We start from the raw sequence: 17,729 nt of genomic DNA, 5'->3' as shown, positions 1-17,729 counted from the left end.
ACGGTGCGCTAAAATAATAAAACATAACTTACGAAGCTTCGAGGCAGATACATTTTCCTCGAGTAATTTTAAGAATGGAGATACTCGAATAATTCGAGTAATCGTTTCAGCCCTATTTTGAATATATTTCTGATAATTAAAATGTATTTGACAATGCATTTAACTGACAAAACCCCCATAAAATTAAAGAAATCTGTTTCAAGAGAATGAACATTTAGTTAACTTGGTGTAAAATATTTGCAACTTGTGACTACAAAACATGTTCATTACATTTTTTTCTGAGCTCCTTCCAGTTGACCAAAAGTACTGGAGCTCTCTGGTTGGGTTGTTAGGTAAAAGGTGCACCTGAAATGTGACTTAACAATCCACAGGTTTTTAAACAGATAATTTTCCAAACACCTAGAAACATTAACAGCTAAGAAACTGCTTTGTTTTTTTTTAAGGCTTGGGATGTTTGTTTTTTTTAGCAAAGGTTGAAACCCAAATGAAAGTTCAAAATGTCAAAGAAAATTATCAAAAATAAATTGCATACAGAAAATGCCTAAATACTGGCATAAATTGGTTTAAAATGATGAATTCAAAGGGTACAATACACAAACAGTATACTTTATTAATATTACATAGATATGAAAAATGACTTACTCTGAAAAATAAACCTTTGATACATTTTTAAGAAAATAAATTAAATATTCTGACTACAGCTTAATAAACTGTTGTTGGATAAGGAGGTGGTCTCTGCCGGTTCGTCCCAACATGCTAAAGACTAATAATGGGAACCTACAGAAAGAAAGTTAAATAATAAAGATTACAGAGGACCAGAACAGTTTACATGGAGGGTGGGAACACAATCCCTCCACCCTTTGCAGTCTTTGGCAACGTCTGCATGCCATAAACAGCTACCAGTGGGAGTGGGATGGAGAACGGTAGTGGTCAGCATTCCTAACAAATGCATCTTTAACAAACAACCTGAGTCAAAGCTTTAAACCAGCCCTTCTGTGAACCTTTAGTACCCTTTTCGTTTGCATCCTCCGCGCTCGTCGGACCCAAACATCCGTTTAGGAAAACCCAAAGTCGGCGTAAAAGTAGTGTGAGCTTCTAACAGGTAGAAAAAGCACCAGGATGTGGAAGTTTTGTTGGGTAACACACTTTTTCTGGGTTTTCCAAGCAAGCGTTCTTGATGAAGGATGGCAGTTCAGGCTAACACTGAAAATGGATGTGCTGGTGCTGGTGCACCTTCCCGTCCACGTGGGAGTGGGTGTGCGTGTGGATGTCCGTGTAGATTTTGGGGTAGATTTTGGGCGGGACGCTGGGTCCGGCCTGGCTGAGGAGCAGCTGCTGCTGGGCCAGGTAGTCCTCGTAGTTCAGGCAGTCTTTGTCCGGGCTGGAGGAGCTGGAGGACGGCGCGGGGCAGCCCCGGTCCCGCTCTCGGTACGGCACGCGGTGGGAGCTCTGCGGCGGCGCGGCGCTGGGAGGTGGGCAGTGCTTCCTGCTCTGGCAGAAACACAGCAGGATCGTGGCGAAGATGAAGACTACTCCAGCCGGGATGCCGATGATGACGGGCCAGGGGAGGGAGCTGGTGTTGGACGGGAGCAGGGAGACGGGCAGCTTCGTGTCTGCAAAGAGAAGAAACATAAATAAGGAAGATCTCAACCTGATTCATAAACTCATGAATAAATGGCTGCTTAAATACTGCAGGTATTGGTTTAGAACATTTATATATGACATTTTAATGTGTCAATATTACATTAGAACTGCCTTAACATTTAACTTCCTCCACAGATTCAGTGTCAGATTCAAATTCCTCAGAAAAACACAGATTACTTTGAACCAATGTCTGCATGAGGTGTGAATGATATCGGGATTGCACTGCAAAAACACAGAATCTTACAAAGTATTTTGATCTAGTTTCAAGTGCGAATATTTTATTACAGACAAAACTAAATTACAACTAACATTTCAGCAAGAAATACAAGTTTCTGATAAGTAAATAATTCATTAATATTGATGAAAAATTACTAGATCAGATTATTTTACTTCTAACACTCAGGAGTGAACTGATCTGCTTTGGAACGAGAAAATTTTCAACTTTTTAAAATTTCAAAAAGTCTAATTTTTTTCCCATTTCAATTGTTTTTTTCTAGCAAATTTCTGAGTTATTTTCTCACAAATTTAAATTTTTTTTAGTTCAGAAATTTCAATGTTTTTTTCCTAGACAATATGATCAATATGATATGATTTTTTGTCAAAAAAAATCTTAGATTTTTTTGACAAAAAAAAATAGATTTGATTCAAATTTTGAGACGAATCTCAGAATTTTTTTAGAATAAAAAATTCTAAAAAAAATTAGAATTTTTTAGAATTTCAAGTTACTTGAAAATTACTTGAGTAATTTTCAAGTTTTTTTTCTAGAATTTGTTTTTTTAGCTTGATCTCTAAATTTCTCCGTTTTTTTCGTCTTTTGGAAATCAGAAATTTCCCAGTTCTTTCTAGAAAATTTCTGTGACTAATCTAAAACCTTTGGAGCTTTTCTCACAAATTTTAAGATTTTGAAGCTCAGAGATTTCCAGGTAAGTTTTTGTTTTTACCCTGACTTGAGTTTTTTCAACAAAAAAAAAAACAAAAAAAGACTTTTCAGGGTCAGAAATTTACAAGTACATTTTCCTAGAAAATCTCTAAGATCAAGATAAAAATTTCTAAGTTTTTTGGGTGGAAATTTACCGCCCTATGCTCCGTCTTACAAAGCAGACCAGTAGCGGAGCAGCATCTCGGCCCTCACCTGGCAGCACCGTCAGGAAGGCGCTGCGGAAGCTGTAGCCCATGGTGTTGGCGCCGAGGCAGATGTACATGCCGGCGTCGTCCTCCTTGGCGCGGGTGATGAGCAGCTTGTTGAGGTAGGAGCCGTCGGGCCGGGACCACACCTCCCCGGTGGGCAGCACCACAAACCTGTGGTCCCCCACTTCGATGGTGGAGTTGTAGCGGCTCTCCTCGTGGGACTCCACGCGCTTTAGCCACTGGATGACCGGCTTCACGTCGCTGCGCACTTTGCACTGGAGGGACGTGGTGCCCCCGTAGTCCACCGTGGTGTTTACCGGGTGCGTCCCGGTCAGAACCGGTTTGGAGCTCGTCCTTTCTGCACAGACGCAAACAAAAGAACCGTCACAAACATTGTTTTAATCCAAAATAGGAACGTAAATAATTAATTGCCGATTAATGTTTTATTAGTTTAAGAAGAAGTGCAGGTAGAAGAACATCATCAAAATCAAATCAGCAGAATGTTTCGGTATATTTTTCCTAAGAATGGGATTCCAGCTAAGTCAGTAGACAAACGCATAAAAGAAAACAATCAAACCTCATTCTATTTGTTTAGCAAATGATTTTCATACTTTTTTATTATTTTAAGAGTGAAAAAAGCAGTTTTAACTCCTCACAACAATCAACTCATGAATCAATAACTTGCATTCCTCGTCCAAAGCAGCCTAAAGGTAAGAGCTTGTAATTGAGAGAGAGGCAGGAACACCACATGTAACACAAGAAGTATGTGTGATTAGCTTCCTCTCCGTGCTCCTGGTTGTACAGCGCTGCGCTCTCGGGGGCTGGAGGGGGTTCTGGCAGACAGCTGGGCTTTAATCAGCTCCAGATTGGCTGGATGGTCCCCTCCCTGAACAAACAGTGGGGCACCAGCCCTCACTCTCAGACTGCTTCCTCAATGTGCTTCTCATTGCTGAGAGAACATTCGTCCAGACCTGCTGATCACAATCTGACTGCAGCGAAGGAGGTTAGTCTGCAGACCTGCGATGGTGCCGATTTGAGTCTATTTCCTGCAGCTACAAGCGCTTTGTGAAAGTATTTACACTTGGGCTGAAATGATTAACCAGATGAATCGATTATTGAAATAATCATCAAGTAATTTAGTAATTTATGAATCTGAGTATACAGACTCACCAAAAGGAAATACGCTGAAAAAACAACATATTCACAGCAGTAATCAAGCCAAAAATTGCAAAATGTTTTGATAAATTTAGCATTTAAGATGAAAAACATTCTTTCTAAATATGTTTTACCCAAAACTCCTCAGGTAGTAAAGTTTTAGCTTCACCCAGGTCAAATTACGCTTAAAAAAATCTTCTATTAAACAGCTATTGTTATCTGATTATTGATCAGAAATAATCAACAGGTCAGCTGTATTGATATGAAGTCAAACAGAAAGGGTTGATGTTAGACGTATCTTTTAAATGCATCCTTTGCTACAAATGATCACCCAATGAAATGCTACGTTATTGAATTTTAGGCAATAAAATGTTTTCTTATTTAAAAATGGAATTTAATTATTTGCATTTTCTTGTACATTTTCAATACTGAATAAAATAAGTGAAAGTGGTGAAATGAAAAATTGGTATAATGTGCAACTTTTTAAAATCCGAATAATCAATAAAATATTTGATTACTAAAATAATCGGTAGCTGCAGTCAAAGTCAGATAACACCAAAATCAAACTTTCTGATCTGATACTGCTAGATCTGTCAGAATAATCAATTAATCAATTAATCACATAATAAATTAAAACAAACTCAATAATGTCCATTTGTATGATTTATGGTTTTTCTCTTTTTTACCAAAAACTGGATGATAAAACTCTTCAGTCTGGTGTTTTGGTCTCATAAGGCCCTTGTTTTGAAGGATGATTTAGTTTACAGAGATTTAATAATTTATTTTATTTGTTGTTTTGCTTATTTATTTTGGATATTTTGTTCTTGCATTATTATGCCATTGTCTCAAAGCAACATATTATTGTTAATCGCTATAAGTTCTAGGACAATTTATCATGCAGTGAAAGTCGTTATTGTGACAGGCCTCAACACTGCACATCACCTGTCCCTCACCTATCTACTGAAACACGGTGGTGGCAGTATCATGACACTGGAGCTGCCTTTCTTCTATGAACGACTACAGCTGGTTTGGTTGATACTCACGGATGACTTCGACCTTGTAGGTGGCGTTGATCTCCCCGGCCCGGTTGGAGACCCTGCAGGTGTATTTGCCGCTGTGCTCCGGCACCACATTCTTCAGACTCAGAGTCCACTTCCTCTGGCGGCCCTCGCCGACTTCCTGCTCCGTCAGGGGCCGGTCGTCCTTCAGCCACACGATGTCGGGTCGAGGGTTTCCGCTGGCTGAACACTTGAGGCGCACCGTGCTGCCCACGGGACACGCTATCACCCTGCGCCGCATCTTCTCCGGCTGCGTGAAGCGAGGACGAGCTGCCAGGGGGAAACATTTAGTTTGAATTTCCAAAGATTGGGAGGAAATAATTGGGTGGGCGTTTATCATATTGTTTATGATTTATCGTAAAAGTGTCTATTTATTGTTGTCATTATAAATTTCAGTTAATGATGTTAAGTTAAAAAAAATATCAAAGCTGACAATATGATCAGAAATAGGTTGGTAAATAGATTAACTACTAATTTAGCTTAATTCTGAAGGCAGTTGATTTTCATTGGGAGCATCAGAGTAAATACATTCCACAATGTTCAGATTTCTATTAGTAAAGCAAATGAAAACGGCCATGTACAGAATGATTTTCCTTAAACTTGACACGTACCAAGCCCCTTTGTGTCGGTCCATCGCATAAAATCCAGATAAAACACATTAAAGTTTGTGGTTGGAAAGTGACAAAATATGGAAAAGTTTGCAAGGCAGTCCAGTTTGTTGAAAGCAGGACATCAGTCTTGGAGTTCTTACCCAATTTGTCACCACCTGGTTCTGGTTCTGCTCCGTTTGATGGTCCTGAATTATCAGAACGAGGGTCATCTGCAAACACAAAGGGATAGAAATACGTCAGCGCATGACTACATGACAGGAAAAGGCCTTTATTTCTACAATCATCAAACACTGAATACAGTTTTTATAACTTAAATGTGAGACCTATTATGCAAAATTCACTTCTTTCTTTGTGTTTTTATGCTTTTATTTGTGTCTCAGCTGCTTCTAAAAACAGTTCAAGAGCTTAAAAACCACTCAGCTGTTTTTTTGGCAACAAGTTAATGTTTTTAGGAAAAGGAGCAGTTTTAAAAACATTCTGAATGTTGAGTCACATTCTACGTTACCTAGCAACCCCAGCTGAGCCCAGACCCGTTACCTAGCAACCCCAGCTGAGCCCAGCCCCATTGCCTAGCAACCCCAGCGGAAATCCAGCATGTGGCAAGTATTTCGTTTTTGACTTACTATTTAGAAACAACTTTTTGCATTCTTATTGTGTATAGTTGTATAATTAAGCTCTTGTTTGCGGCCATTTTGAGTATAAACGCTGAGTTGAGGGCGTGGCCAGCAGCAGCTTATTTGGATTTAAAGTGACAAGACGCCCTAAAACAGCTCATTCTGAGAGGAGCTAAAATAATTTACCAGACTAACATTTCATTATCTAAGAATGATTTTGTGCCATAAATGTAATGAACATTATTTTCTGTAGCCCCCAGACTTATCTTAACGTGCTTAAGGAAGCATAATAAGTCACCATTAAAGCAAGCAGCACTTTAACATCTGACCCTGTTGCTGCTACAGCGTCAAACTGGCCTAGAAATGAGTTTTAAGACTCTGCGCAGGCTGCATGCTGGGGTCACACTCTGCTGCATTTGGAAGTAATATGATCGTTTTTTATTAAGCCCTGTTAGAGCGGACAGCTGTGGAGTTTAGTCACTGGCTGACATCATGCAGCCCAGCTAAGACCGGGCTTAAAGACGTTATAATGACTGAAACTTCATCCACATTTGATGCTCTGCAGACAGAGACATTAAGCAGAAGGTACATCCACAGTCACAGGTTTTCTAACCAATGCATTCTTAAAATAAAATTAAAAATACATTTTAAAAATCAGCGAACGTATTCAATGCGACTCAGCGTAACTATTTCTACCTTCTGTGACTGATTTCTGGCTCTGCTGGATTCTTCTGCATCGAGTCTGACTCACTTGATTCCCTCCTCTTGGTTTGATTGGGTCAGGTAAAGAGGCCAGATGTGACTTTTAACCCCCGCCGCTCTGCCTCCCTCTGAGAACCCTGAAACCGTCGGAGCTCTCCTGGGTTCTCTAGGTACAGGCCCTCCTTTGTTTGTCCCCTGCAGCACCGATCCCAGCCATGATGTCATGGCTATTTGAAGGGGCTTTAACTGGCCAACGATAATAACCCAAGAAATATTTCCCTCTTGCTCACTTGGGCTCTCCACATTCCTGCCGGTTCCTGAACCTCCCAATCCAAACAGATCCTGGTCCTGCACTGCCGGGGTTTTCTTTCTGACTTCAGTTTTTTTTCCTTGAATTTGTTTCCTCTCTGCTTTTTGGTGATTTTAGGGAACAATGATGCTCTTTATGCATCTGAGCCGTTAAAGCTATCCCGTGCCACTATTGTTTTGGCACAATGCAGGCACAGAATGCTGCAGAGGTGGGACATTTGAAGGCCAAACGTATACATTTAGCCGTTTCAGAGATTAATCCAGTGTGGTGGAAAGTAACCAAAAGCTGATTTTTATCGTAAATAAAAGAAACAAACAGTTTTCTGCTTATTTCTCACACTTTGATTAAGTCTGAATGAAGTTTAGTGTGAGAGACAAGCAGAAAACTAACTGAAACAAAAACTTTGTGATGTAGGGCTACAACTAACGATTATCTATTAATCAATTATTCAACCGATCAATTCCTAAGTAGGGAATAGTTGTAGATTAGGACTGAAACGATGAATCAGATAAACTGTGTTGAATCGATTACGGAACTAATCGTCAACTATTTGAGTAATCAATTATATCGATTAATCAATATAATCATTGATTAATCTGATGATTAACCAATTACTCAGATAAAAAATTGGCATATTTGTCAGATTTTTCATTTAACTACTTAACTAATTTTATACAATATTAAAAAATACATTAAAAGATGTAAAAAAAATATTTCCTTTATTAAATAAGAAAATAAACGTTTTATTGCCTAAAATAAAATAGCAGCATTCCTTTAGTGAACACTTGATCATCTGCAGCTGAAATATAGTTTTAACATCAACATGTGAAAAGTTCAGTCCTTTCTGATTGACTTAACAACACAGTGCAGGATTAATCTTTCGACTAGTTTTTCTATTAACCAATTAATGAATAGATAGCAAAAGTGCATAAGATTTTTTTCTGTACAAAATTTGAATTGGGTGAAACTAAAACCACTTGTGAAGTTCTGGAGAAAACATTTTTACATTTTTAAGTTGTTTTTTTCTTAAGTGGAATATATAGATATATATTTGTACAGTTCTGGCTGAATTACATGTCTAACTGTGTTGTTCTTTCAGCAGTTGGCCTTTTCTGAGTCTGTGCACTCCAGTTAACAATAGATCACTAAATGAGTTGATGATTACTTAAATCAATTAATCACAATTAAAGCAAGTTAGTAACCCATTCTAAAATAAACATATTAACTGATAATGTGTAATTCATTTGAGTCAAGGTAAATAACTATCTGCAATATTTACAGAGTCTTATTGCCCTTCTAAACTGCTGATAATAATCACTTGCAAAGTGGAAAAGAAGAATTATAATACTGATTATTTCTATTCATTTTTTAGATTAAATTGGTGTTTTTGACAGGCAGATGGTCTTGCCTCCATCCAGTAGTTGTTAAAGTCCTGCAATCATCTTGTGACGCGAAGCAGAGCAGTTAAAGTAGACGAAAGGTCAGCTCTGAGGCGTTGGTGCTCACCACATACGCCAGTAAACATTACAAAAATCTGGATCCAAATGCAACCTATTCTGAGGCTGAAAACTTCAAGTTTGTTAAAATGCTATTTTGATCCAACTCGAATCCATTCATGATGTCCCTGCAGTGTTTATGGTCTGACGCCATCCTTTCTCACTTCATTCACAAAACCAGCCACAGGAAACGGTCCCACCACACACGCTTTCTGCTGGCTGAGGCTCAAGAACGGGCCAGAGGAGAGATTTTTATATCAGAGTGAGCTCTGGGGATGGCTGGGGATTAGAACTGGAACGATTAATCGTGATGAATCAATTATTGACATAATCATATCATCCAATTTAGTAATCAATTAATCGTTAACTGGAGTATACAGACTCAAAAAAAGGCCATTTGCTGAAAGAAGAACACACTCAGAGCAGTAATTAGGCCAAAACTGTAATAAAATGTATATATGATTTGCGTTTACGATAGAAAAACAACATTGTATGTAATCGATTAATCGTCAAAAGAATTGATTAATTCTAAAATAGTCGCTAGTTGCAGCTCTATTGGGGTTTATGTTTCCAGAGAAAGTTCAGCACAACAGCCTTGCATCACCACCACAACTAACACGTGCAAACATCTGGATGTTTTACTGCAGATGGGAGCAAAATAAAAAAAAGTTTCACAAGAGCCAGCAGAAGAATTAGATATTTATCCCCTACATAAGCAGTTTATGTTAGCTGTTCACAAATTATGGTACTCCATATTCCTACTGGTGGCATTTACGCTAATCCACAAAATGGCGACAGCAAACGGGAGAAAACATGTGAATACATTTTCTGAAAATAGTATCTTCTGTTAAGTATTCATTTACCAATCGATGTATACTAATCACTATGCAACGCTTTGACCTTTTTGAATTATTCACCTAGAAATTAACCAAAGTATGAGAAAACTAAAATTACTACTACAACTAATAAAAACTAAATGGTATTTAACTAGTAATAACTGATATAAAAACCAGCAAACACACTGTAAAACTGATTAAAACTAACTAAATTAGACAAACACAATGTCACCACAAAATAAAACTAAAATATAATGAAAACGCAAAACTATTATAACCCTATCAAGTCTTTGTTCTTGTAGTAATATGACTTTTTCTGCTAATTAATTAAAAACCAACAGCCTGGACCCAATATTCAAAGTACGAACAAATAGAAGCTGCAAAACACAAGAAATATAGAAACACAAGGAGTGAAAAAAATCAAGACTTTCCCCCCAAAAATCAATCAGTAAAATTTGATTAATCAATAACATTTGATTAATCATTCAAATTTGATTAATCGGTAAAATCGATGTATCTCCCAGCCTCAGATTTCTGCTCTCATATCCGTCATCCTGCCTCAGCTGCTGGCTTATTGTCTCTCACTTGTTTTTGCAGCGGTGTGTTTTAATCAGATTACGGGGCCTCATTGTCAGAATCCTGCCAGTGAGCAATTATCATGAGCAAAACTTTCCATTAACCCAGCTAATTAATTTAGCTGCCTGCTAGCATGTTTCTCCAGAAGATCTGAGAGGAGTTTATTTATTTGAAGTTGTGTAAATGAGGGGTAGCCGACTCCCTGCGCAGCAACCATCACCCATCATCCATCACGCCGCTTTGTTGTTTCTTTGGAGTCGCAAAGAGAAGAGCTGCAGTCGGTCAGGACGACTGGAACCTGGCAGCGCTTCAAGAAGTTCAAGAGCATTCCTGTGCAAACAGAACCAGCAGAGAACTGAAAGAGGACGGTGAGGAGACGGGGCGGGGGGCATGTTCTGTTCTGGAGAGATTTCTTTCTTCCCATCTGTCCTCCCAAGAGCTATCTGAGGAATCTGGTCCATCAGCGCAACATGGCGCCTCCTCAATCCCTCCAGCTGGCTGTTTGGGCCCTGTTTGGATGGGGAGTCCTGACAACTGGCCCCATCAGCCCCCAAAGACCCCGTCCAGAGCATGCAGCGAGTCCTGCGTCCTCTGCAGAGTACGTCCCAGCAGGTTTTATCTCAGCTTTAGCATGGGATTGTCATATTAACGTTTACAAGACTGGAGGTAATGTTAATGTCTGCAGGGATGACATGCTGCAGAGCGGGTTCTAATAGTTTTGGGTTTTTCATTATGGTGTAATTTCATTCTGTTGTGGCTTTTTGTTTTAGTCAGTTTTAGTTTTTAGAGTGTGTTTGCAGCGTTTTTTAGTTATTATTAATTAAGTATTGCTTACTTTTAGTTTAGTAGTTTTAGGTTTTTTCACACTTTGGTTCATTTTTAGGTTTCGCCGTTTTCTCCTAACTTCTGCAGTCGCCATTTAATGAACTAGCACAGGAATATTGAGAACCGTAATTTGGCGACAGCTGACGTAAATTTCTTGTACTGGGAAAATATATCAATTTCATTTCAGTTCAAAAGGCTAATAAATAGATTCATAAACACAAAAACAAATGATATATCTATGATTTCAGTGTTTGTTTCATAAACCTAAGATATAGCTCGTTATAGTTTTTCCACATTAATTACCGTTTTTATTAATTTTTGTTGACAAAAATGTTTTCTCACTTTCAGTTTTCAGAAATCAAATCTGGCATTAAAAACAGCAGTGTGTGTTCGGTCGGTGGACGTCTCTCTTTTCGCTCTTTGCCACATGAGGAAGAGGAGGAATTACAGTAGAGAAGATCCGGGTTGAAGCCAGAAAGCTTCGTTTCAACTCCATAAAGGGCAAAAACCCTCCTGATGAAAATCAGAACCGAGTTTCTCAGCAGGTCTTCAGATTAAATATGAGATGCAGCTCATTCCAAAGAAACCGTAGAGTGTGAGAAGAGCTACAAACGTAGCCGGTTCAAATCTGAACCTGCACACCTCCAGCTTCAGATTTGGGATGATTTTATTTGGAGTTGGGAACGTTTTACATTGTGTTTGGGCTGAAAACTATCAATCAGATCTGGGAACCTTGCCGAACGGCGGCATGTCTGTTATTTGTGAGAGTGAGATCGGACTTTGACGTCGACGTGTAAGAAAGACGCGGCTCGCCACAAAAACCTGCTTCCTGAAATTTATCCACTTTGGAACCAGGTTTTAAAAATGATCATTTTTGGTCTAAAGAGCGATTAATCAATTCTGATGGTCAATCGATAAACCGATTCCGACAATCAATTAATCAAATAAAAACCTGGCACATTTTGCAGATTTTTCATTTGAGTTTTTAAAAGGTGCAAATAAACAATTAAATTTCTCTTTTAAATAAAAGAAATTAATGTTTTATTGCCTAAAATGCAACAACATACTACTGCCATGTAGGAAGGGATGCATCTGTAGCTAAATAAATACTCTTAACTGCAACGTGTGAAAAGTTCAACCCTTTCTGCTCAAATTATCATCAATGTAGGGCTGATCGATTATTGATTAGATAGCAAAGGGTTCTTCATAGATTTTTTTAACAGAATTTGAACCGGGTGAAGTTAAAGCTGCCATTTGAGAAGATTTAGTTAGAACATATGTAGAAAAGTAAGTTTTTTTAATCTTAAAGACAAAATGTAAGAATTTTTTTGTAGCGTTGCTTAATAACTTTTCTGAGTGTGTTGTTTTTTCAGCATGTAGTGTTTTTGACAATTAATTGATTACTACATTAGTTGATGATTATTTCAATAATCAATTCCCCCAGTGTATTATAAGCCTGGCGGGCCACCAGGCTTTACATGTGCCCCCACCAGGCTAAGCATTGTTTATTTATTTAAGTCTTTTTAAAATGTTTGCATTTTTTAAGACTTTGTACTTGGTGTTCAGGTATTACTCTTCCAATCTTCCAATAACACATGATTATCAAGTGATATTATCAAATTTCCTGTCAACTTTAAACATTTTTTGACTCGAAAACACGGCATGCTGCTGGATGAATGACTGTCTTAGTGGACTTAACAAGTTTTCTGGGGAAACTTTGCAATTAATCACGATTAATCATTTCAACCCTGTAGAAACAATTACATTTCTGTTCTCTCATCATCAAAGCTTTCAGCAACGCCTCTCCACTCAGGTTTCTTTCTTTTTTAAAACAAGAACTGTTCTGAGTGAACGGGTATCTGTAACGTAAAAACCCAAAGGGCGATGTCTGATACTGTTTAGCAGAGCTCTGTTGGCAACCCTGGCATTACAGATGGCTGCGCTCCAACATCTTCAGCCTCTAATTTAAACACAATCAGCTGACACCCAGGCTTTGAACTTGCTTAAACCTTGCTCTCGTGCGCGCCGCGCTGCATCAACCACTGTTTTCTGCGTTTCCTCTGATGCACAGCCGTCACGAGGTTGGGGTGAAACTCCTCCTGTGAGATACAGCAGACTCTGGGGCTAATTAGGCATCTTAGAGTAATTAGACTAAACACAGCCTTCACGCTCCACTCCTCTCATTCATCATGCTGCGCCCCGGTGAAGAGGAAATGCACTGTACCCAGACTGGGTCAGAGCGTCTCTAATCCTGGAAGCCCTGCGCAGAGCTCTGAGGCAAACCGGCACTTTAACACTGAATGTGGTTCTTATTGTGGACCTCCTGCCTGCACACAGAGAGTAGCCTGGGGAAAAGGAAGAGCTCAAGATCCAACTGAGTCACAGAGGATGAAGCCGCATGAAACAATATCCCAGGCTGCTGTTGACTTTGGACAGAGAGAGGTAAAGAGCTGCAACAGAGGCAGAGGCAAAGGGATCAGCCGGTAAAGCGGCAGAAATCTGGATGATGATGTCTTTAACCAGCGGCACGCTCTGCAGGGAAACGATGTCGCATGTCAGAACCAGAACGCTTCCCTTTAGTCCGATAGACTCGAGTCGATTGGGGACAAAACTGCAACATTTGTATGAATGTCATGATGAATTTTGCTGGACAATAAATTGTCCTAGTAGTTATTGTGATAAACAATAATGTTGTTTATCAAGTAATGTAATGGTAATGGCATAATAATGCAAGAATGGATTCATATATTTCAATAAACTTTAAATTGTACAGAGCATTTACCACTGGAACACATTCCAATTTAATTCAATTCAAAAATATTTTATTGATCCCAAAGGGAAATTAAATAAAATTTTATTAAATTTTAAATTACATTAAATATCCAAAATAAACAAAACAACACAGATTGAATTATGAAGTCCCTGTAATTAAAATTGTCCTTCAAAAAATGGCTAGTTGAGACCAAAACACCAGACTGAAGATTTTTGTCATCCAGTTTTTGATGGAAAGAAAAAACAATAAATCATGCAAACTAAAATTATTGAACTCATTTTAATTTATCAGGCGATTAATTGATTTATTGCTTAAACATTTGTTACATTTTCAAACAACAAATCAAAAAACCTGTTTACCTCCTTATCACTACAGCTGGGCAATACACCAATTTTATCCATTAGTTGAATTTATGGTGTTTGTAGAATTTTTTTTTTTTTAAACTTGATTTTTTTCCACCAATGGGATTCCATACTTCAGAGTGATGTCAGCGCACGCCGCCATCACCCGCCATCTTGCTTTACAGCTTCTATTTATTTTAACTTTGAATTCAGGTCAACTCTATGACAAAATATAAGGGTCAGACTCACATATCTTTTCTTTTTAATTACAAGAATAACGTCAAAATGTTACACGAATACGGTGGTAGTGATACAAGAGCAAAGTGTTAATTTTATGAGAATTTAAACATGAAAAATAACTAAAAAATTAAAGCTTCTTTCTCATTAAAACGTCTTTTTCTCATAATTTTAAGACATTCTTAATGTCATACATTTGCAGATAATGCAAATATTCCTAAATTAGCACTGCAAAATCTGTAACGTGGATTGTAAAAAATCACAATTAAAAAATCTGGAAGAGTCCGACCAATGTGAAAAGATGTTCAATATTATTTAATTTTAATTAGTACTTATTGAATGAGGAGACTGGCATGTATTTATCTTAACAGTTTAATGGTTTTCATCAACCGGCCCATTGAGAACACTGTTCTCGACAAACGAACCTGAGTTCGGCTAAACCGAACCGAACTGGTTGGTGTGAATGTAAACTGAACACCATGGTGTGAAAGCACCGTTGGGGCGCGTACCCACCGATAATGATGAGGGTGTAGTTGACGTTGACGCTGCCGAAGCCGTTCGTTGCCTGGCAGTTGAAGGTCCCGGCGTCGTCGGCCTCCACCTCCTTGATCTTCAGGCCCATCCGAAGCACGCGGAAGCGGATCCAGCCGCTGTGGATGATGCGTCCGTCTTTGGTCCACCGGATGAAGGGCGGCGGGTCTGCTTCCACGGGACATGGCAGCTTGATGGCGCTTCCCAAACGGGCCGTTTGTCTGTGGGTGACCCGGTCCGAAACCCGAGGAGGTCCTGAGGAGAAAGAAGAACAGAAATATGACGTGATTAGGAAAATAGAAATGGAAAATTATTTGGATATTTGCTTTAATTGAACCACATTACAGTGTTTTCCATCATGAAGAGCCACAACATCTCAATCAAATTAAAGTCGAGACTTTGACTAGGTCACTACAGAAGTTTGCTTGGAGGCTTTCAGAGGTGAACTTTCTGTCCCACCTTGGATCATTGAATTGCTAAATATTGTAGAGGTGAACCAATAAACCAATTAATTTTCTTAAAACTGGATCATTGGCAGATATTTACACGTAAAACTGATCTTATCTGAAAACGTCTGATAATCTGTCTCCTTCTGCTTTGCCGTAAAGCAGGGGTGTCAAACTCTAGTCCTCCAGGTCCGGTGTCCTGCAGTTTTTAGATGTGCCACAGGTACAAAACACTGGAATGAAATGGCTTAATCACCTCCTTCTTGTGTAGATAAGTGCTCCAGAGTCCTGCTAATAACCTAATTATTCTATTCAGGTGTGGTGCAGCAGAGGCACATCTAAGTTGCAGGATACCAGCCTTGAGGACTGGAGTTTGACGCCTGTCCTGAAGTGACCCAATTCAGATTTTATTTTTACTTAACGTGACCTGTATCTGATCTTTTCATGACAGTCTGAACAACTCAGGTCGGATTCTTTTTGAATGCGAACCAGACCGCCTGGGTATCTGATTCAAATGCGACCTAACGTCCGGGTCGCACTCATCCGACCTGAAGGTCATTGAAACTTGACAAACGTCACCGTTCTGCGTCCTGATGCACACAAGCGGGAAGAAACACAACAACCACGACGGATGACAACGACGATTAAGTTGTTACTGTGCTGCTCCGGTCGGATTTCAAAATCATAAGATATGCTACACTATTAGCGTCCATGTTTACTTCCGCAAACACGGCGCGCTACTTCTTCTTTATGGAGGTTGGCACGACACTGAACATGCTGATGTCATTATGCCCTCTACTGAACATGCTGATGTCATTGCGCCCTCTACTGAACATGCTGATGTCATTGCGCCCTCTACTGAACATGCGGGACACTTTTAGGTAGTTTGTAGTTCACACTGGAGATCACATACAGGTCGTATATATTTGGCTGCAGCGTGAACAAAGACTTAAAAACTTTGTTGCTACATTTAGCACATTTAGCACATTCAGCGTTGGCCAATATCGTAATCGGCAGGTCAGGCTTCTTAAAGATCAATGATTGATCAGAAAACTGCAATAGATCAACCCTTAAAAATTTGCATTGTTTTTTAACTGAAAAAATAACTAAGATAAATGTTAGATGTGAGTCCAGGCTTAGGTCGGTGCCAAAAGTTGCTTCCAAATCGGGTTGAGCGCTAAGGACTTAAGGTTTCATCACGATATTTTGTGATAACAATAAAAGGGATGATAAGAAGTTTATTACTTCTTCTAGGTAACTATAACACAGAAATTATAGCCACACAAACACAAATACTGTTTTTGAAAAACATTCACATTTATAATCCACTTCTCTAGAACATCAGTCACTTAAAAAGTGTGATTTGTATCTGTAACAAAACTGAAAGTGAAAAAATTCCCAAAGATACTGAAGATAATAATGGGCGGAGTATTAAGCCTTGGGGAACTCCGCTTTTAATCAGCAGAATCTTTCCGTCGGTAGAGAGAACAACCAGAACAGATAGTCTGGATTTTTGTTTCTCTTTCTGAAACAGTAGGCAAAGAAGAGAAGAGTAAAGTTTGTCTATTTTCTGCAGATTAGCCAGAAACCTTGAAGTCAGATTGTAATAATTGGGCGAGCCGTGTCGCCGCTCCGTGAGCAGAGAGGGTAAACTGTTCTGGCTCTCGTTCTCCATTTGGCGTGCAGAGATCAAAGCCATGAGGCAGTGCGGCGGCGGAGAGGGGGTGAGATGGACAGCAGCCATTTCTCCGGCTTTTAATTGGCTCAGGGGTGCTCCCTCAGATCCGGTGCAGCGGAGCGGGCCGAAACACCCTGTGATGGTGTTAGAAAGCCTGAGCAGAGCCCCCCCAACCCTCCAACACCACTAAAAGCCAAACAAAACCCTGAATCAGTGAGCAGAGCAGACACACAGGAAAAACAGAAGCCTGAGGGGCGACTGAGGGGGAGGCGAGTCGGCCAGACCCTGCAGCTCCACACAGAGCCCCGTCTGTGCCTCAGAACAAACGGCTGGCTGGGTCGCAGTAAAAACAACGCGCAGGGTAAGTACACACTGGCTCTCCAACACACACAGGGCCGCATTCCATGCATATATGTGGTAAACAGTATGGTGATGGCAGGTAACCCGTCCACACACACCGTCTTCAAATCAAACGAAATTGGTGTCAAACTTTTTGTGCAGCAACGATTTTTGTTTGTGCTGCTATTATTTTATGAATATGAATGTTTCCAGAGGTCAAAGGTCAACCAACCCTCCCCCCCATATTTATAAAATCACAAATTTGGTGTCAAGTCAAATATTCTAGCAAAATTAACTTAATGTTGATCTCTGGTGACCTCTGGAAACTTTAAAAAAACATTTTATGCATTTTTCATGATCATGTAACTATGTTACCTAAAAATACTCTATATATCAAATATGACAAAAGACATTTTACTTCCTGGTTTA

At 39.3% G+C, this 17,729-nt stretch overlaps 1 protein-coding gene across 1 annotated transcript in view; it reads right to left on the bottom strand.

Annotated features, from left to right (window-relative positions):
- Window positions 1-585: 585 nt before the first annotated feature.
- Window positions 586-17,729, bottom strand: part of LOC106956959 (fibroblast growth factor receptor-like 1) — a 46,108-nt gene continuing 28,964 nt past the window's right edge. The window contains exons 3-7 of the mRNA XM_015048098.1: window positions 14,820-15,092; window positions 5,737-5,805; window positions 4,971-5,255; window positions 2,777-3,130; window positions 586-1,613 (exon numbers count right to left, since the gene is read on the bottom strand). Coding sequence (XP_014903584.1) covers window positions 1,198-1,613; window positions 2,777-3,130; window positions 4,971-5,255; window positions 5,737-5,805; window positions 14,820-15,092 — 1,397 coding nt within the window. The 3' untranslated portion in view covers window positions 586-1,197. The remainder of the gene's footprint in view (window positions 1,614-2,776; window positions 3,131-4,970; window positions 5,256-5,736; window positions 5,806-14,819; window positions 15,093-17,729) is intronic.

This window comes from Poecilia latipinna, unplaced genomic scaffold (genome assembly GCF_001443285.1).
Source record: "Poecilia latipinna isolate Pla-1442-1.1 unplaced genomic scaffold, P_latipinna-1.0 Scaffold860, whole genome shotgun sequence".
Taxonomy (NCBI): domain Eukaryota; kingdom Metazoa; phylum Chordata; class Actinopteri; order Cyprinodontiformes; family Poeciliidae; genus Poecilia; species Poecilia latipinna.
Note: the sequence above shows the minus strand (reverse complement) of the source record. Positions and strands in the feature narration are given on the sequence as shown.